This window comes from Ziziphus jujuba, chromosome 1 (genome assembly GCF_031755915.1).
Source record: "Ziziphus jujuba cultivar Dongzao chromosome 1, ASM3175591v1".
In the NCBI taxonomy this organism is placed as follows: Eukaryota; Viridiplantae; Streptophyta; class Magnoliopsida; order Rosales; family Rhamnaceae; genus Ziziphus; species Ziziphus jujuba.
Window position 1 is genome coordinate 47342880 of NC_083379.1, and position 21144 is coordinate 47364023.

General features: G+C 34.9%; 4 protein-coding genes and 1 pseudogene across 4 annotated transcripts; all 5 read right to left on the reverse strand.

Annotated features, from left to right (window-relative positions):
• Positions 1-481: 481 nt before the first annotated feature.
• LOC132799261 (wall-associated receptor kinase 1-like) lies at positions 482-2385 on the reverse strand. The gene is made up of 2 exons (XM_060816746.1): positions 2214-2385; positions 482-1820 (listed from the first exon to the last, which is right to left on the reverse strand). Exon 2 carries the CDS (start codon positions 1810-1812, stop codon positions 628-630), a length of 1185 nt encoding a protein of 394 aa, XP_060672729.1. The 5' UTR covers positions 1813-1820; positions 2214-2385; the 3' UTR covers positions 482-627.
• Positions 2386-4924: 2539 nt separating this feature from the next.
• Positions 4925-6415, reverse strand: LOC107405775 (putative wall-associated receptor kinase-like 16). The gene is given in 4 exon segments (XM_060814620.1): positions 4925-5357; positions 5360-6070; positions 6167-6195; positions 6403-6415. Coding segments are annotated over 4 exon segments (1074 nt in total). The 3' UTR covers positions 4925-5036.
• A 3910-nt stretch (positions 6416-10325) lies between these two features.
• Positions 10326-13117, reverse strand: LOC107404619 (putative wall-associated receptor kinase-like 16). The gene is given in 3 exon segments (XM_060814622.1): positions 10326-11540; positions 11961-12129; positions 12189-13117. Coding segments are annotated over 3 exon segments (2247 nt in total). The 5' UTR covers positions 13089-13117; the 3' UTR covers positions 10326-10362.
• Positions 13118-15026: 1909 nt separating this feature from the next.
• Positions 15027-16173, reverse strand: LOC107405797 (wall-associated receptor kinase 5-like; annotated as a pseudogene).
• A 650-nt stretch (positions 16174-16823) lies between these two features.
• On the reverse strand, positions 16824-20277 carry LOC107406178 (wall-associated receptor kinase 1). Its single transcript, XM_016013289.4, has 3 exons — positions 19247-20277; positions 18880-19068; positions 16824-18216 (listed from the first exon to the last, which is right to left on the reverse strand). Exons 1-3 carry the CDS (start codon positions 20133-20135, stop codon positions 17006-17008), a joined length of 2289 nt encoding a protein of 762 aa, XP_015868775.3. The 5' UTR covers positions 20136-20277; the 3' UTR covers positions 16824-17005.
• Positions 20278-21144: the final 867 nt, after the last annotated feature.

The window sequence follows — 21144 nt, forward strand, 5'->3', positions numbered from 1 at the left end:
GTCGAAATTCCAGCTTCCTGATCAATTTAGTTTATATGTTTCAGTAAAGCAACTGTGTCCTGTTTTGCATCATGAATCATTGTTAGCTCATCAAATCCAGGCTTATCTGCTATGATATGCCAAAAGGTTATTGAGGTGGAATAATAATAATAAATAAAAAAAGATGACGCAGCTCTAGGCAGGCCAATCCTGGTGGAAGACATTGTCAGAGAGTTTGGTTGGGGTGGCCTATCTGTTAAAAAATAATACACATGTCCTAAGATAAGCTCAACAGGAATAGAAATCTTGTGTGGAACAAAAGGGTAAAAATATAACTTGTTTGATTTTGATTTTCAATACAAATATGAACTGTGGAACAAAAGAGTAAAAGCACAGTTGATTTTAATTTCCATTATGAATAGAAACCGTGAAAACGTGGCCTATCGATCCTTTAGACCTTCGAAATTTGAAAAAATAGATATTATAAATGTCAACATGGTTTATGTATTATAAAACATGAACACAGAGAAAACTGAGAGCATCAAAGTGTACAGTATAGGGGATAATAATTAATCTCTTCAACTTGGGCCAAAAAGATGGGAAAATTTTAAAAGAAGAAAGAAAAATTGTATAATGTGAGGATCAAATTCACCTCCCACTGAAGTCCGACGGAATGGGGAAACTTATAGTACTTTGAGTTTGATCACTTTGTTTGCCGTAAGCATTAGGCATCTCATCACCAAACAAGTGTTCAATCTTGTCCAAATCGATCAAATTTGCATTACTACCCCACCTATGCTTTTCGTCTCTTTTTCTTATTCTCTCCAATCCCATTGCTACTTCTTTCATAGTAGGCCTATCATCCCCTCTCAAATTCAAGCACCCTTTTGCAAGCTCTGCCATTTCCTTGATTTGCTCTCTGTTTCCTTCATTCACTATATGACTCTCAACCACATCAAATAACCTTCCATCTTTCAAGGCATTGAAGAAATACATAGACAGGCTTCTTTCCTTCTCACTTCTATCGTATGAGAGAGCCTTCTGTCCCGTCAACAACTCCACAAGAACAACTCCAAAGCTGTACACATCGCTCTTCTCAGTCAATTGATTGGTATGCAAGTATTCAGGATCTAAGTATCCAATTGTTCCTTGCACCACTGTTACAAACTCGGTTTGGTCCATTGGAGCCAATTTTGATGCTCCAAAGTCCGAAACTTTTGGAGTGTAGTTATCAAGAAGTATATTTGCAGACTTGACATCTCTATGAATGATTGGTAATGAAGCTTCAGAATGCAAATATGATAGTGCACCAGCAGTTTCTGCTGCGATGTTTAGACGAGTTTCCCAGAGCAAATTGCAGGCCTTTCCCTTTTCATGTATATGGTCATAGAGAGCGCCATTGGAAGCAAATTCATAGACAAGTAGAGGAACTTCTGTCTCTAAACAACAGCCCAAGAGTCTGATCACATTTCTATGATTGATCTGGGAAAGCACAAGCAATTCATTGATAAATTGCTCAATCTGGTCTTGACTTGCAACCTTGGACTTCTTGATGGCAACAATCCTATTGTCTGGTAAAATTCCTCTGTAAACTGTTCCAAAACCTCCTTTGCCAATGATTGTGCTGTCATCATAGTTGAAAGTAGCCTTTCTTAGCTCTTCTGCATTGAAGATCTTGACTGCTTCATTGTAATTTTTCTGTTCAGAAAGTTGTTGAAGCAGAATTAACCCGCCATTTTGACGAAATAATCTCTCTTTCTGCTTGGATAGCTTTCTGTTCTTGAGATACAAATGTAACCAAGCGGTACCCATGATTATGGTAAATAACCCCATTGCAGCACCTACATGATCAATTAGTAGCAATAAGTTAAGAATTTGTTTAATTAGTCGATCCCTTCCAGGTAAGCAAGTTGCAAATTAGCATAGGTTCATTAAATTACCAAGAAGGTACATATCATTTGAATGGTAATGTTGGAGCATCTTGACTAGATTATAATAAAAATTATGCAGGAAATTAATAAATATGAAACAATTAATCATGCATGTTATTTGATTTTGAAGGATTCATTAATTTGAAGTAGTAATGTGCTGGTTTCTAAGGTTGATTATACATACATAGGTAAAACACATGATACATGATTTAACTAGCTGTAAAAAGGATTCAATTGAATCATTTTGGTTGAAATAGAATAACAACAAAAAAGAGAATAAGAAACATTTAAAATAAATCATACAGTAAATGGGGATGGAGTCAAAGAAAAGGTATCCAGATCAGACGAAGGGAGAGAGAAGGATGGAGAGTGAGATGATGTTGATGCAGAATACTACATTAGACGCCACCCCCAGAAGGAGATCTCGGATCAGATGGGATTACGAAGGCCTCTGCATCAAGTATTGATGCCGAGGTTTTGCTACCTTCATGGCCCTCTCTGCTGTTTCTTTGCTTCATGTTTCCCTTCATGCTAAATTCACGTCCAAAAAATCTGATGAAAAAATAGTAATTAGCTAAATTAGGCTATGATTTTTACCCAAAAGTAAAATAGGGGAGTCAAATATATAGTTTTTTTTATTATTATTTTTTTATTTTTTAACCATGTATTTCAAACATATTCAAAGGAAGAAAAAGACTTAATTCACCACTATTAGGCTGGTGCAATTATTCATTGATTCAATTTCTATTGATTTTTCTTTTTAATTTTATTAGCAGTATAATTTTAGGACAATGAAAGCAAAATGCCTTAAAATTTCTATCCCAATTGAAACCGTAATAACATTTAAGTTGATAAATATTTAATATTTTTCCACATTTTTGTTGCATTTTTGTCTTTGCACACTGAGCTGGCTTTTTCTTATATGCATTCTAAGTAAACTGATAGCTTGTTTTTTTTTAACCTCCCCCCCACACGAAAAAAAAAAAAAAATTGATAATTGACGTCTGATACTTTTGCATGTGTTTTTTTTTTTTTTTTTTAATGGAAAGCCAAGGTCCTTTTCTTCTTCTTCTTCTTCTTCATTTTTTTCCCCCTCTTTCTGTGAGATTGAAGTTAAAGTCTGCTTTTGTGGTAAATAGTCAAACTCTATTTGGAATACGGCTTGCAACGCATAGAGACTTGATCGCTAGCAATACAGTACATTCGGCATGTGCGTATACACATATATAATCTCAATGTCTAAAATACATGAAGATATTGATTAGTTTCTACAATGACATATTTATTCTTAAATTCCGATTTAGAATTTGTTTAACCAATATAAGATCAGATAATTACCAGTCAATAAGGAGTCTTTCCAGTCATAATCTTAATTTCTTTATTTTCTTTCCGTAATCTAATCATATTTATAACCAAAAAGATAATGCTCTCGAACAAAATTATTCTAACGTCTCTCAAACAATGTTAAAGATTCAATTATTACAGATATTAAAAAAAGTTTAAAAAAATAATATATAATAAAGAAAAAGATCAGATGTCCACAATATTAATGCTTAATTTGGTCATCTCCGAGAGAAGTCCAATGTTACATAGTCCCTGACGCTGTCATACGCGGAAGTTGTAATGCTACCATCATTTACATGGAAGTGTCAGCAACGAAGTACTCAATTTCTTCCATATTCATGACCTCCTTATTAACCGAAGGATGCTTCTCTGTTTTTCTTAGTCCTTCCAATTCCTTTTCTACTTCTTTCATGCTAGGCCTATCATTCCCTCTTAAATTCAAACACCCTTTTGCTAGCTCTGCCACTTCCTTGATTTGCTCCTTGTTCTCTTCCTTGTTTATATTATCCTCAATGACTTCAAACAATCGACCTTCTTTCAAGGAATGAAGGAAATACTGAGCTAGATTCCTCTCATCCTCTGGCCTATCAAACAACAAAGCCTTCTGTCCTGTTGGTCACTCAACAAGTACGACTCCAAAGCTATACACAGTGCTTCTCTCTGTCAATTGATTGGTACTCAAGTGTTCAAGGTCTAAGTATCTAAGAGTTCCTTGCACCATTTTTGCTACTTTAATTTGATCAAGTGGAACCAACCTTGAAGATCCAAAGTCTGAAACGTTGCAGTATAGGACTTGATATCTCTATGGATGATTGGTGTTGAAGCTGAAGAATGCAGATAATTAAGATAATGCTCCAGCTTTTTCTGCTGCTATTCCAAGACGAACTTCCCAAGGTAAATTGGATGACTTGTTCTCATCATGTATGTGCCAAAGAGGGTACTATCTGGGACAAAGTCGTAAACAAGTTGTTGCTGATGTGGCACTAAAAGCATTTTAAGTATTGAGAAAGCTTCATACCTGCCTAAATATCTTAACCATCAAGTTAGAAAGCACTGAGTGTGAAAACATCAGTGTGGCTCTCGGGTTACGAAGGAGGTTTGTTCTTGACAAACAACCAAGGGATGGTTGTGAGCTTGTAAACTTCTCTCTATCAATAATATTTGATCTCTCCTTTTGCTATGTGGATTATCCATCCGGTAATCGAACCACGTTATATGTTGGTGTTCTCCTTCTTGTTCTTTATTTTTCAACTTTATTCTCTGGTGTTATTTTTCTGGTTTATATTAAATATATGCTTGCTGGTTTGAGTCTTGATCATCTACTATATATATGTTTGTTTGGGATCAGTTAACCATTTTACTCTGCACAAGTACAAGAACTTCAGTCTCTAAACACTAAACAGCATCCCAAGAGATTAACTACATTGCTATGGTTAACTCAGGAAATAATAACATCATTTATAAATTGCTCGAGAGAAGATCATATACCATGGCCAACAAGGGTAGCCAATCATAATATTTCTTCTTTTTTACTAGGCCAACGATATATGACCTTTTTATTTTCCTTGTGTACGAAGGTAAACAACATATGGCCATCTTACCAAAGAAAAAAGTAACATATACATGTATGTGACCAAAAGGAAGAACAAAAACTATGAACCGAAAAGAGATATAACTTTTTCCCTGAAACATATTATTATAAAGCCTGAAACAAAGGTAGAGATTCAAATATTACAATAGGAAACCGATCCAATATCCACAGGATTATGCTTGATTAATTGCTCATCTTCCAGAGAAATCCGGTTCTACAGAAGCTGTAATGCTACCATCATTTGCATTGGAAGACTCAGCAACCAAGTACTCAGTTTCCTCCATATTTACCTCTGCACTTACCCAAGGATACTTCTGTGCTTTTCTTAGTCCTTCTAATTCCATTGCTACTTCTTTCATGCTAGGCCTATCATCCCCTCTTAGATTCAAGCATCTTTTTGCTAGCTCAGCCACTTCCTTAATTTGCTCGTAGTTCTCTTCCTTCTTTATATTACTCTCAAGGACTTCAAACAACCGACCTTCTCCCAAGGAATAGAGGAAATACTTGGCTAAGTTTTCTCCTGCTCTGGCCTATCAAATGACAAAGCCTTCCGTCTTGTTAGTAACTCAACAAGTACAACTCCAAAACTATAGACATCACTTTTCTCTGTCAATTGATTTGTATGCAAGTATTCGGGATCTAAGTATCCAAGAGTGCCTTGCACCATTGTTGCCACTTCAGTTTGATCAAGTGGAACCAACCTTGAAGCCCCAAAGTCGGAAACTTTTGCAGTATAATTGTCAAGCAGTATGTTGGAAGACTTGAAATCCCTATGTATGATTGGTGTTGAAGCTGCAGAATGCAGATATGATAATGCTTCAGCTGTTTCTGCAGCTATTCGTAGACGAACTTCCCAAGGTAAATTGGATGCCTTGTTTTCGTCGTGTATGTGCTCAAACAGGGTGCCATTAGGGACGAATTCATATGCAAGTAAAGGAACTTCCGTCTCCAAACAACACCCCAAGAGTTTAACCACATTCCTATGGTTAATCTGGGATAGCACAATAACCTCGTTGATAAATTGTTCGGTTTGGTTTTGATCCACAATCTTGGACTTCTTGATGGCAACAAGCTTCTTGTCTGCTAAAAATCCTTTGTAGACTGTACCAAAACCTCCCCGGCCAATGATGGTGCTCACATCATAGTTGAGAGTAGCCCTTTTCAACTCTTCTTCCTTGAAGATTTTGGCTGTCTCATTAGAGTACCCGTTTTGTTCAGTTTTTTTCTGTTAAATAAATCCCTTATTTTGCTGAAAGAACTTTTTTTTAAGCTTGACGAGCTTTCTTTTATTGAAGACCAAATATAGCCAAGAGATACTCACGAGTAAGGCAAAAGGGCCAATTGCAGAACCTAATACAGATAATTTACAAATAGTGGTAGGTCTCAAAGTAAAATTAATTAATTTGTTTCACTGGTATTACTTTAAGTTTCAGTCTCACCAGCACTACTGTCTTCGATTGGATGTAAATTAAATTTGTTATATATATATATATATATATATTTTTATTTGAAAGTATAAAGTCCACAGTTACATATAAAGTAATGTACAATTAATACTTTTAAATTTCATTTATATATATATATATATATCAGCATATATCATATGGAATTATGGATTATTAATGGATTTACATACCAACGGTGACTTTAATCACAATTAGTAGTTGATCTTTTGGTCTGCAAGTGTAAGTCCCTGGTTGGTTATCACAGTCCTCAAGTGCAGAGCAAGGATTAGAATCCTGACATTCATTAATGTCTGCAAGCAGACGTCGCGGAAAAAACAAAACAACATTAATGATATTCATAATTAAGGAACACCGAAGCATGAACAATTAAGGACAAAATTGTTGCAACTAATTATAATGAAGGAAATTGGGGTACAAACCCTGACAACCATGAGAGGAGTACGGGTTTCCAAGGAAGCCGGCTTTGCATACACAGTAGTATGATCCAGACCCATCGTTCAGCAAACGGGTATCGGCATTGGCTCCGCATGGGCAAAATGGTACTTTTTAATTTTGACTCTGATCACCTGGTTTGATGTCGCACATATCATGATCTATTGCCCAGTCAAGCACCAGGGGGACTCTCTCTTGTGAAAAGTTTCGAAGATAGTCTCGGGAGAAACGAAACTGGTCTTGTTCAACCACGAAGGCGTAGGTGCAGGGGTTGAACCCAATCTTAGTGTGATTGTCAAAGCTAGAGGCAAGCACGTATGCATTTTGGAGTCTAGGAGGGATGTCAATCTGGCAACAACCAATGCCCGAACATGATCCACTGGCCGACACCTTGTCAAGGTCTGTACATCTACTGAAGCAGCCGGTGGAGTAGTTAAATACACGTTCGGTGTAATTACCATAAAGATAGGCGTAGGAGTCGCAGCCAATAACAAACTTGTTCCTTGAACTGGATATGGTAAACAAAGGCACCGTGAGAGATTTGTGGTTTATAATTTCCAATCCATCCTCGTAGCATACTTTACTGATATACGATTCGATTCTTATCTCATGGTTTTCTATGGATATGTTGGTAACAACTAGATGGCCAACTATGATAGGTTGGCCGGCAGTAGTACAGTGGATGAGAAATTTGGTGCCCAGTGCGCAGCTTTCGGTGGTGCCAAATGGGTACGGAATCTCTACGTCTCCACACCACCGTCGGCACTCATCAGCCGGATCTGGCTGACCTGCTAATGCTGCTGCTGCTGCTGATATGAATATCATGATGATCACTAGCTGTTGTATGAAAATTAGCATTCTCTCAAGTAAGCATATGAACTTCATTCTATCCTAACCAGAGGAGATTATTTTGTCATGACTGAAAAAGCTAGTAAAATTAAACATATATGGCCATCATTTTCTAATGTAGGGGAAGACTCGAGACTAAGTCTAAGTCTATGCTGCAAGCAATGGCTGAGTTTTCATATGACAACTTGTTCACAAAAAAAAAAAAAAAAAAAAAAAAAACTCCCAGATATTTATCCAATTATAATTTACTTAATTTTCCATAAACCAAAGTCAATAAGTTATTCGTGGATGACATTTATATAACTTGCGAGTTGGTTTTCTTTTGAATTGTCGTGGTACTTAGCTGGTAATTTAATTACTTCAAAACTCTTAGAACAATATCATTGGTTGGTGATGATGACTTTTTGGGTTGAATCTATATGGAAAACATCGTCAAAGTCATATATATATATATATATATATATATAGCCGTTAGTTGCATTAATTAATGTTATCTGAAATTAATATAAAAGTGTTATTGTGTTTTTGAATCGGAAAAAAAAAAAATAAAGCAGCAAGCGCAAGTAAGCGCTAGTCTTATATTATTGAATAAGAACCCAATTAAATATTTAACAATACTGTAAACGGATTAATTAGCTGAAAAAAAAATTAATTAGCAAATTGCAGGGTAAATATACAGTCTCTCCACCTTCAGAAAATTATTTATTGTAAATGATATTGCTCAATTGGTAAACTACACACGTTGCATTTATTAAGTAGTACATTCTCTTAATTAGAATAATTAGTGAATGCAACATCATTTGGATGACTAGGTCCTAAATTTTTTTATTTCAAAAAGTAACCTCAAATTAAGTAAAATTAATACAAAGTAAGACTTTTTTTTTTATTTTGAAGATGGGGGATTCAGAAAGTTGTTTCAGGAAACAATAATTGTTGTATTATAGACTTCAATGCTCAAATTAAATTTTAAAAAAAAAAGGATTTCAATAAACTTTTTTTTCAGGGAGAAAGAAGAAATAAACTCTTTAAAATAAAAAGTATCTTTTGATAAAAAAGAAAAGAAAAAATAAACTTTTATTTACTTTTGATAAAAAGAGTGAAATTTTAAAAAGCGCTCCAACAATATCCTTTATTTTAAAAATCTATATAAACATTTATTGTTCTATTTATAATTCTTCTTTCTTTTTTATATGAATTATTGTTTAACTATTACATTATTGGCTTGAGAATATGTGTTACATTAAATTATATCAATATAATATTTAAATAAAAAGTAGATTTTGTTCTCTATATTTAAAGAGTTAAACCAATTTTTATATTAAAAAATCAATATTAAAGAATTCATCAGTTATTTAAACATAATACATTTAATTTAAAGATTCCCTTGACCCTTTAAAAGCATCTTCAATAGTGTTTTTTATTTTAAAAAGTATAATTTTCAAAATAAAAAATATTTTGAAGAATCTTAAAATATAAAGAGTGTGATTTTTGATATTTTGAAAAATCTTAAAACATAGAGAATGTGATTTTTTTATCCAACTCCAACAGTAATCTTTGTAATTTCTCTTCATTTAGCATGTCCCAAAAAACCATTATAATTCACATTCTCTCTCTCTCTCTCTCTCTCTCTCTCTCTCTCTCTCTCTCTCTCTCTCTCTCTCTCTCTCTCTCTCTCTCTCTCTTTTGTTTTTTTTCTCCCTACATCAAAGTAGTATTTTAAAAAAAATTGAAATCTGAATTATAATTAATAAATTTAATTGTAAGTGTGCACTAAAAATTATATAATAATAAATGCTTTTACTAAAAACTTTATATAAAAAGTAGGTTTAGCGCTTCAAATATAGAGAATCAAATCTTACTTTTTATTTTTATTTTTCAATTTAAAAAACTCATTAAAGTTATAAAAAATAAGAATGATTTTTTAAAATAAATAATAAAATGTCTTTAAAGAACCAAAAGACTCTTTGTCCTTTCTATATTCTTTATTTTAAAGAACGAAGCTCTAATAAAATAGTTCCAATTCACTTTTTATTTTAATTTTTTAAAATAAAAAGTGAGTTTAACTTTCTAAATATAAATAGTCAAATTCATTTTTTATATATTAGAGCATTTCTAATAATAATCTTTATCTTGAAAAGCATATTTAATTTTCTAAAGAGCATCTTAAAGAATATTTAAAAATATATAGTGGAATTCATAAAACCACTTCAACAATACTTTTTAAATTTGTTTTTATTATGTATGGAAAAATATAAAATAATAATGCTGCATAGAAAATGTAAGAATATTTTGTTGAAGAAATTAAAAATTAAATTTGTACATTTTTAAAATGAATGGTTCTAGGCACACTACATTTTTTTACTACCTACGCTACATTCTACAGACAATAACTATATAGTTATAATTTTACTCTTTGCACCCATAGAGCATACCTATTTTAGCCTCAAAAAAACGACATGCAAGTTTGTCGTTAATCCAATCGAGCGAAGCCAGTGGAAATTAATCTAAAGCTGAATAACTTGAAATGATGTTTTACTCTAAAATATATACAACTTTTTCAAATAAAATTGAGCGACTACCAAGTAGCCTTTAGCTTTCTATTCATCCAAAAAACAAAAATTATAAACCACAAAGATTATTGTGCTTTGCTTTATTTCTAAAACAAACTTATTTAAACATTTGAAAAAAAAAAAAAGTAAAAGATTTAATATTACAATAGCACGCTAATTAATCCAATCTGCGGGGAATTATATATGCGTTGCTCTGCTGATCATCTTCCAGAGAAGTCCAGTGCGACATGGTTGCTTATGCTGTCATATGCAGCAGTTGCATCATTCCCATTGGATGTCTCAGCAAGCAAGTATTCAGTTTCTTTCATATTCACCCCTGCATTAACCCAAGGATGCTTCTGTGTTTTTCTTAGTCCTTCTAATTCCATTGCTACTTCCTTCATGCTGGGCCTATCATCTCCATTCAAATTCAAGCACCTCTTTGCTAGCTCAGCCACTTCCTTAAGTTGTTCTCTGTTCTCTTCCTTGTTTATATTGTTCTCTATGACTCCAAACAAACGACCTTCTCTCAAGGAATAAAGGAAATACTTGGCTAAATTTTTCTCCTCCTCCGGCATATCAAATGACAGAGCCTTTCGTCCTGTTAGTAGCTCCAAAAGAACAACTCCAAAGCTATAAACATCGCTTTTCTCTGTCAAATAATTTGTATGCAAGTATTCAGGGTCTAAGTATCCAAGAGTTCCTTGCACCATTGTTGCTACTTCAATTTGATCCACTGGAACCAACCTTGAAGCTCCAAAGTCGGAGACCTTTGCAGTGTAGTTATCAAGAAGTATATTGGAAGACTTGACATCTCTGTGGATGATTGGTGTTGAAGCTGCAGAGTGAAGATAGGATAATGCTCCAGCAGTTTCCGCAGCTATCCCCAGACGAACTTCCCAAGGTAAATTGGATGCCTTGTTCTTATCATGTATGTGCTCAAAGAGGGTGCCATTAGGAACGAATTCATATACAAGTAAAAGAACTTCTGTCTCTAAGCAACACCCCAAGAGTTTAACCACATTCCTATGGTTAATTCGGGAGAGAACAATAACCTCATTGATAAATTGCTCGGTTTGGCTTTGATCCACAATTTTTGACTTCTTAATGGCAACAATTGTGTTATCTTGTAAAAATCATTTGTAGACCGTACCAAAACCTCCTCGGCCTATGATGGTGCTGGCATCATAGTTGACTGTAGCCTTTTTCAACTCCTCTTCAGTGAATATTTTTGCTGTCTCATTGGAGTAGTCTTCTTCTCGAGGGAGTTTTTGCTTTAAAATAAATCCACCATTCTGCCGGAAGGACTTTTCTTTATGCTTGATTACCTTTCTCCTCTTGAAGACCACGTATAACCAAGAGCTACTCAAAAGGAAGGCAATAATGCCAATTGCAACACCTTGATATAGATATATATATATATATATATATATATTGAGAAATTAATATAAACTAACAAGTCATTTATAAACAACCTCAAAAATTCATATTGAATTTCAGCACAGTTCTTACTTTGAATCTTAATCATGCTATGCATCCACTAATTAATTTCTACCAGTACTGGATGGAAAATTTCACTCCTTTGTATGTGTATTAATTGAATGGAAAGTAGTCCACCACCACAATAATATAAAGTTAATTAGTTGTTTATATACTCCCCCTTTTATTCCATGTCATAATTTATACATATATTTGCATTTCATGAATATTGAATGAACTGATCAAGATGAACGTCTGCTAGCTAGCTACTATGAGGTCTATATGTGTTGAAGACAAAATATGATTATATATATATATATATATATATATGAATACATACCAAATATGACTTTTGCAACAAGTTGTCCATCTTTTGTACTCTTGCAAGTATAAGTCCCTGCTTGGTTAATACACTCCTGGCCCTTTTCAGTGCAGTTATTAGAAGCAAGACATTCGTCAATGTCTGCAAAAATCATTAATTCACGAAAACAAAACAATACAATTAATTTTTTTTTAAATAATTAAATTATAGAAGAAAGTAGTGACAATTAGGAAAATTTTAATAATAGGTAATTAAGGTATAGGAACCTTGACAACCAAGGGGCGTATATGGATTTTCATTGAAGCCGCGTATGCAATTGCAATAGTATGATCCAGAGCTGTCGTTGAGGTAATGAGTAGTGGAATTCCCTTCGCAAGGGCAAAATGAGGGAATTGCTTGATGACGAGCGGCAGCGCACGTATCATTATCTATTGACCACTCAAGCACCAGTGGCAGCTTCTCCGGAGTGAATCCGTTTAGAAGATAATCTTGGGAGAAGTTAAACTTGCCTTGTTCAACAACGAAGGCGTAGGTACAAGGGTTCAAATCCATGATCACTTTTGTGTAGTTATAAAAACTAAAGGGCTTCACGTATATATTCTTGAGTCCAGGAGGGATGTCCATATGGCAACACCCAATGCCCGAGCATGAATCATTGGCAGACACTCTATCAAGGTTTACACATCTAGTGAAGCAACCCGTGGCCGTGGAGTAGTTGTTTTGAGTTTTGTAATTACCATAAAGGTAGCCATAGGAGTCGCAGCCGACCACAGTGAACTTGTTTTTGGAACTAGAGATCGTAAACCTAGGCACCTCGAGGGACGGCCGGTTTTGTTCCTCTCCATTCTTGTGACAAAGTTTAGCGATATACGACATGATGCTCACCTCATGGTTTTCAATGGATATGTTGGTGACCTCCAGATTTTCGCCCAGTATAGGTTCTCCATTGCTACAGTTGATGAGAAATTTGGCGTCCAGTGCACAGCTTTCGGTGGTGCCAAATGGGTGCGGAATCTCTACGTCTCCACACCACCGTTGGCAGTCAGGCGGATCTTGTTGAGCCGCTGCTGCTGATATGAAGATCATGATCAGTAGTTGTATGATAATGGGCGTCCTTTCAGCAAAGCAGATGGTCATGGCCTCCATTTTGGATCAGATGATGAGGAAATTAATCAAACCCCGTAGACATGGTGCTTCCTTTTTCTATGCATCAAGGGAAGACTCGACACTTAATTGTGGGAAGACTCAACACTTAATTAAGACTCAGAGACTTGTTCCGCGCTGCTAAGTCATCGGCTGAGCTAATGATCATTGGTTTCGTGACCCTCTATTAATGATCAAAATTATGCCAAATAATCTCAACCACAAGACCACAATATATATATATATACACACACGCATTAACTTACGCCATAGTTATATAAATGGCCAATTGTTTTCTTTGAAAATTAAAACGACGTTGGTAACTGGTATAGTAGAGCTTTTCTTTCTTTCTTTAATTCAAAATTTTAAATGGCAGAAATTTTTTTTTTCTTTGATCAAGGAATACAATATATTCTCAATCAAATAAAAGAAAATTTCACCAAATCTAAAAGACTAGAACTAGTGTAAAATCACTAAGTCAAGCCTTTGAATACTTGTATAGTACGTTGGCAATGTAACTGATGACATAGCCCAGTTGGCCGCGTTCAAAATAAACAATTTTTGTTTGATTATTACTATTATTATTATTTTATCATTCACAACAATTTTAGTTTTAAAAGACAACCTTATAGATGAAGGTATAAAGAATATATCAATTGAGCCAATTACATTAGATAATTAAATTGTATAATTACAAATAAATAATTAATCCTAATAACAAAGTCAGTTGAGCATTGAGAATTATTAAATTATATCTACAATTTAACCAATCACGATTGAAGGAGTTCGCTCTAGACTCTATCACTGCTTGCTTATAATTATATAAACAATTTAACCAATCACGATTAAAGTCTGAAACTTTGCAGTATAGGACTTGATATCTCTATGGATGATTGGTGTTGAAGCTGCAGAATGCAGATAATTAAGATAATGCTCCAGCTTTTTCTGCTGCTGTTCCAAGACGAACTTCCCAAGGTAAATTGGATGACTTGTTCTCATCGTGTATGTGCTCAAAGAGGGTACCATCTGGGACAAAGTCGTAAACAAGTTGTTGCTGATGTGGCACTAAAAGCATTTTAGGTATTGAGAAAGCTTCAGACCTGTTGACTAAATAAATATTTTAGCTCCTAGCTGTCCATACATGTTTCTAGTATTTGTTAGGAATGTGTGAATGGAAGTGTGCGAATCTTAACCATTAAGTTAGAAAGCAGTGAAGTGTGAAAATATCAGTGTGGCTCTCGGGTCACGAAGGAGGTTTGTTCTTGACAAACAACAAAGGGATTGGTTGTGAGCTTGTAAGCACTTCTCTCTATCAATAATATTTGATCTCTCCTTTTGCTAGCCCCGTGGATGTAGATTATCCATCTGGTAATCGAACCACGTTATATCTTGGTGTTCTCCTTCTTGTTCTTTATTTTTCATCTATGTTCTCCTGTGTTATCTTTCTGGTTTATATTAAATATATGCTTGCTGGTTTGGATCTTGATCATCTGCTATATATCTGCTTGTTTGGGATCAGTTAACCATTCGACTCTACACAAGAACAGGAACTTCAGTCTCCAAACACTAAACAACATCCCAAGAGCTTAACTACATTGCCATGGTTAACTCAGGAAACAATAACCTCATTTATAAACTCGAGATCAGATATCCAATCATAATATTTCTTCTTTTTCACTAGGCCAACCATATATGAATTTTTTATTCTCCTTATGTATGAAGGTAAACAACATATGGCCATCTTACCCCAAAAAAAAGCAACATATACATGTATATGACCAAAAGGAAGAACAAAAACTATGAACTAAAAAGAGAATAGAATTAAATTTTTCCCTGAAACATAATTATTATAAAGTCTGAAACAAAGGTAGAGATTCAAATATTACAAAATTACAATAGGAAACCAATCCAATATACACAGTATTATGCTTGATCAATTGCTTATCTCCCAGAGAAATCCGGTTCTACATGGTTCTTTATGCTGTCGTATGCAGAAGCTGTAATGCTACCATCATTTGCATTGGAAGACTCAGCAAGCAAGCACTCAGTTTCCTCCATAACCCAAGGATACTTCTGTGTTTTTCTCAGTCCTTCTAATTCCATTGCTACTTCATTCATGCTAGGCCTATCATCACCTCTTAGATTCAAGCATCTTTTTGCTAGCTCAGCCACTTCCTTAGTTTGCTCGTAGTTCTCTTCCTTCTTTATATTACTCTCAAGGACTTAAAAGAACTGACCTTCTCTCAAGGAATAGAGGAAATACTTAGCTAAGTTTTTCTCCTGCTCTGGCCTATCAAATGACAAAGCATTCCGTCCTGTTATATAACTCAACAAGTACAACTCCAAAGCTATAGACATCACTTTTCTCTGTCGATTGATTTGCATGCAAGTATTCGGGATCTAAGTATCCAAGAGTGCCTTGCACCATTGTTGCCACTTCAGTTTGATCAAGCGGAACCAACCTTGTCTAATTGTCAAGAAGTATGTTGGAAGACTTGACATCCCTATGTATGATTTGTGTTGAAGCTGCAGAATGCAGATATGATAATGCTTCTGCTGTTTCTGCAGCTATTTGTAGACAAGCGTCCCAAGGCAAATTGGATGCCTTGTTTTCCTCATGCATGTGCTCAAAGAGGGTGCCATTAGGGATGAATTCATATACAAGTAAAGGAACTTCCGTCTCTAAACAAAACCCCCAAGTGTTTAACCACATTCCCATGGTTAATCTGGGATAGCACAATAACCTCATTGATAAATTGTTCCGTTTGGTTTTGATCCACGATCTTGGACTGCTTGATGGCAATCAAAGCTTTCTTATCTGCTAAAATTCCTTTGTAGACTGTATAAAAACCTCCCCGGCCAATGATGGTGCTCACATCATAGTTGAGTGTAGCCCTTTCAACTCTTCTTCCGTGAAGATTTTGGCTGTCTCATTAGAGTACCCGATTTGTTCAGTTTTTTTCTGTTAAATAAATCCCCCATTCTGCTGAAAGAACTTTTCTTTAAGCTTGACGAGCTTTCTTTTATTGAAGACCAAATATAGCCAAGAGATACTCACGAGTAAGGCAAAAAGGCCAATTGCAGCACCTCATATAGAATAATTTACAAATAGTGGTAAGTCTCAAAGTAAAACTAATTAATTTGTTTCACTGGTTTTACTTTTAAGTTTCTGTCTCACCAGCACTAGTGTAATCGATTGGACGTAAATTAAATTTGTCTTATAATTAAGGATAATAACATATTTGGTTGATGAACGAGTCCAAGTAAGGTAACCAGGTGAGTCCCTTTGAAAGTAATTTTGTTTCGCTTGCCCTTTCAAAAGTTAAGTACTTTTCCATGCAACGTTTAATTGGTTTACAAAAAAGAAAACGTTGCAAATTCTAGGATTTGGACTGAAAACATGTCCAACCAAATCATTATCGTCTTGACAAAAGATGTTTTTTTTTTTTTTTTCTTATTTTTTTTTTTTAAGAAATAGATGGCGAGCTTATGTAGTCGTGCGGCAAATTATATATAATTCATGTGAGTTGTGCAAGTTTCTTTTTTTTGGGCAAGAAACATATAATATTTTATTATTACCATTATCGTTGATCCTTTACACACAGTTGACAGAATCAAAAAGATAGACAAGATTTTTTATATCAAAAAATATATATATTAATTTGCACTAGAATCTAAAATGGCCACGTTGTACAGGAAAAAAAAAAAAAAAAAAAAACAAAGGCAGAAGATAATAATAGTAACAACCAATTTTAAATCTTTAGTAGTAGTTAAAAATACATTTACATTTTAAGCAAATTACTTCTCTCCATTTTTTCTCATTTACATAATATGATATAAAATATACGTACATAGTAAGCAATCCTCCCTCTAAAATAATTAAATAATAATAAAAACTTAAAAAATTACATAAAAACAGCTTATCGCCCATCGTCATATGGCATTATTATATGATTTTTCATGCTATCGAACCCAGCAGTTGTGGTGCTGCAACTGGCGCCATGCTCATCTTCACTTACATCAAAAGGTTTTAGAAGATACTCAGCCTCTTCAGATCGTAACAGATCATGTTGTCTCCATGGATGCATTTCCTTGGTTAGTCCCTCAAGCTCTGATGCGACTTCTTTCATACTAGGCCTCTCTTCTCCTCTCACCCCTAAGCACCTTTTTGCAAGATTAGCCACCACCTTCACCTGTTCAATAGTTCTTTCATCGTCAGCCACTATATGACTCTCAAGAATATGAAGTAAACGATCCTCTTTCACCGATGACACGAAGAACAATGCCAGATTTCTATTGCACTCTCCCCTATTAGAAGAAAGTGCCTTCTCCCCTGTTAGTAGCTCTGCCAGCACAACTCCAAAACTATAGACATCACTCTTTTCTGTTAGTTGGCTGGTATGGAAGTATTCAGGGTCCAAATATCCCAGTGTTCCCTGCACCAAAGTGGTTAATTCGGTTTGATCAAGAGGAACCAGCCTTGAAGCTCCGAAATCAGCAACTTTAGTTGTGTAGCTGTCATCCAAGAGTATATTAGCAGCCTTAACATCTCTGTGGATGATTGGCATGGAAGTTGAGGAATGCAAGTATGCAAGTGCACTTGCAGTTTCCGTTGCTATTTTCAGACGCAACTCCCAAGAAAGCGACGGGTACTTGCCTTTGTTATGAATATGATCAGAAAGTGTCCCGTTTGTAATAAACTCGTAGACTAGTGAGGGAACCTCTGTCTCCAAGCAACAACCAATTAGCTTCACCACATTTCGATGGTTAACCTGGGAAAGAACAATCACTTCATTGATGAATTGCTCGATTTGGCTCTGGTCACCAATTTTGGATTTCTTAATGGCAACCATCCTTTTGTCTGCTAACACTCCTTTGTATACAGTCCCATATCCTCCTTGGCCGAGAATCCTACTTTCATCATAATTATTGGTGGCCTCATTGAGTTCTTCTATGGTAAAAACTTTGGCCATATCTACAGAGCCTCTGTACTGAGAGAGTTGCTGTTGAAGCAAAATTCCACCATTTTGTTGGAAGAAATGCTCTTTAAGTTTGTCGAGCTTTCTTTTCCTCAATTCCCAGTAAATGCATGAACCTCCAACTACTAGTACCAATAGGCCAACACATATACCTGCATATAGTAACTGAATTTATTATTAAAATCGAAAAATCGTCCAATAATATATAATAACCAAACAATTAAATAAATTAAAAATGACCAATTCAGATTTTAGATTTTGATTGACCTAAATCTTTAGTACTTCGTAATTTCAAGGAAAGTCATTTATGCCCATGAGGAAATTCAAAGAGAAAAAACGGTGTTTATTAAAATCAAACAGCTGTACTGGAAAAAGGTCTCTATCAAAATCAATCCTAATGCATAGGCGAAAAATAAACTACAAAAAAAAAAAAAAAAAAAAAAAAAAAACCCTTAATTATGACACTCATGTTTGTAAATTTTATTCTAATAATGTTGTTTTTAATGTGATCTCCAGTAACTCGTGATCATGGGATACATATATATACAATGATTTATATAGAGATATGGGATTTTAAATATTGTACATCTTAACTATAAACTTCCATGTATATGCACGTTACTTGTATGTGAAACACATAGAAGTTGAGTGTGTGGACCAAAAGACTGGGCCTCCAAAGTTTGAAATTATAGTTAGTTTCTTACTACATAATATGGTAAGGTTGAGTGACTTTGATGGAAGACCCAAATACTTAAATAATTAAAAAAAATTTATAAAAATTTATAAAAAAAAAAAAAGGACCAATATACACTTACCCAGCGCAATACCAAGTCTTAATGAAGTCTGATCCTTACGACCAATTTTTGTGCACCCTGTCCCTGTTCCATTTCTCTTCCCGTCCCCTTCGTAACCCTTGGGACATAAGCAATTAAACCTCCCAATTGAGTTCTTGCATGTTGCCTCGTGAGCGCAGGGGTTTGGATTACTCTCGCACTCATCCAAATCTAAATTTTAAGAGCTCAAGATCAGGCACTCAAATGAGGAAGAATAAGCAATCATATATATATATATTGCCTATGAATAGAATTAGGTAATTAATTTATCGAAAGGTGTGAAATTAAATGAATTATAATATTGAGAAATCAATTAATTAGAGCTAGCTAGGATGATTTAAGCACCTACCTTGGCAACCATCAAGCAAATAGGGGTTTCCATGGTAACCTTGGGAGCACCTGCAGCGGTATCCGCCGGCGTTGCTGGAATTGAGACACTCACTATTCGCTGAGATGCATGCATACGAAGACATGTCCCGTTCAGAAATTTCGCAAGTCTCATTTCCAACACTCCAATCCAGCACCACAGGAACGGTATCCCGGTTCCGTAAGCTGAGAAGATCCAAGGACGAAAAGTTGTAATCCTCAGCTACAAAAGTAAAACTACAGGGATTGAAACTGTGTACATCAGTGTGGTTATTGGTCAATCCTGAAGCAGAAATAAAATAATCGATTACACCATCAGGAATAGACATCTGACAACAACCAACCCCCTTGCAAGTACCGTTTGTGACATCCTCAATTTGATTGCACATCGTAGCACATGCAGTAGTATAGTTTCTTCCACTCAGACCCATTATAAGGCCAAGCGTGTCGCAGCCAACGGCAGTGAGCTTGTTTCGCGTCGATAAGGGAAATCTGGAATTGGTGCCCATGGTTGTGGTGGACTCATCTGGAGTGGTTGTGAGATTGCCAAGCTTGTTGTAGCATTCCCGGGATATGGGGCTCGCCACTCGAAGCTCACCATCATCTAGTGATATATTGCTGATTATGGGAACATCACTTTGAGGGAAAAATAGTTTCGGAGGATTGAAAGAGCTGTTGCAGATGACCAGAAAAGATTCATCATGATAACACCCATTGGAGATGCCAAAAGGGTAAGGAATGCTGATGGAGCCACAGCTTTCTAAGCAGCCTGGTTTTGTTATTTGGGATGTTGCTTTTGTTGCTGATAGTGATAATAATATTCCTAGTACTACCAGTAGCAGTTGCTGCAAGTTCCTTCGTTTCAAAGCCATGGTTTTTCGCTGGGATCAAATCAAAATATGTTTGTATATATATGTTAAAAAAAAAAAAAAAAAAGAAAAAAGAAGAAGAAGGAAGAACTAGCTTTGCTGCTTATAATTTTATTATTTGGAATCCACTAAAGTATACATAGCTGACAACGAAGACCGACTCCTGATTAGGATTATGACTTGGGGGACGCTAATTTAAGCTATTAGGAATCTAATTAATATTCTGAATATTCAAGGAAATAGATTTCGTGTCAAACAATATTAATTGTTATATAAATATATATCTTTTATGATGAACCAGTCAAGCTAACTTATCAAATTAACCAGTTGAGCGGGCTTCTGCGAAATTGCTTTTTTTTTTTTTTTTTTCCATTTTAGAAGTTGACTTTCCTATCAAGTATGAACAGAAATCCTCGAACCAACTTAAAATAGTACTAATGTTGACAACCGAAAAAAAAAAAAAAAATTTAAAATCTGTGCACTAGTACAAGATTTTATTTTTGGTTTGTAAAAAAAGTGAAAATAAATACATCAACAAAAATGCTTCATATACATGCATTAAGTTGCTACAACAAATTTTCAGTTTGAAGACCTATTTAACCATGGAAACCTTCATCGAATTTTCCTTCTTAGAGAGAGAGTGAGAGAGAGAAATTATGTAATTAACATATAATTCATGGGTAGTTAGAGAGGTATAACAATGTGTAATTTCCTTCTTCGCAGAAAAGAATGTAATAATAATTAGGCCTTTTATTAGCATCCTCTCCGGTAAGCATATGGTCTTCTGTCTTAACCAGAGGAGATTATTTTGTCATGACTGAAAAAGCTAGTAATATTAAACATATATATGGCCATCATTTTGTAGTGTAGGGGAAGACTCGAGACTTAGTCCACGCTGCAAGCAATAGATGAGTTGTCACTTGACAACTTGTTCAAAAAAAAAAAAAAACTCCACGGATATTTATTCAATTATAATTTATTTAATTTTCCATAAACCAAAGTCAATAAGTTA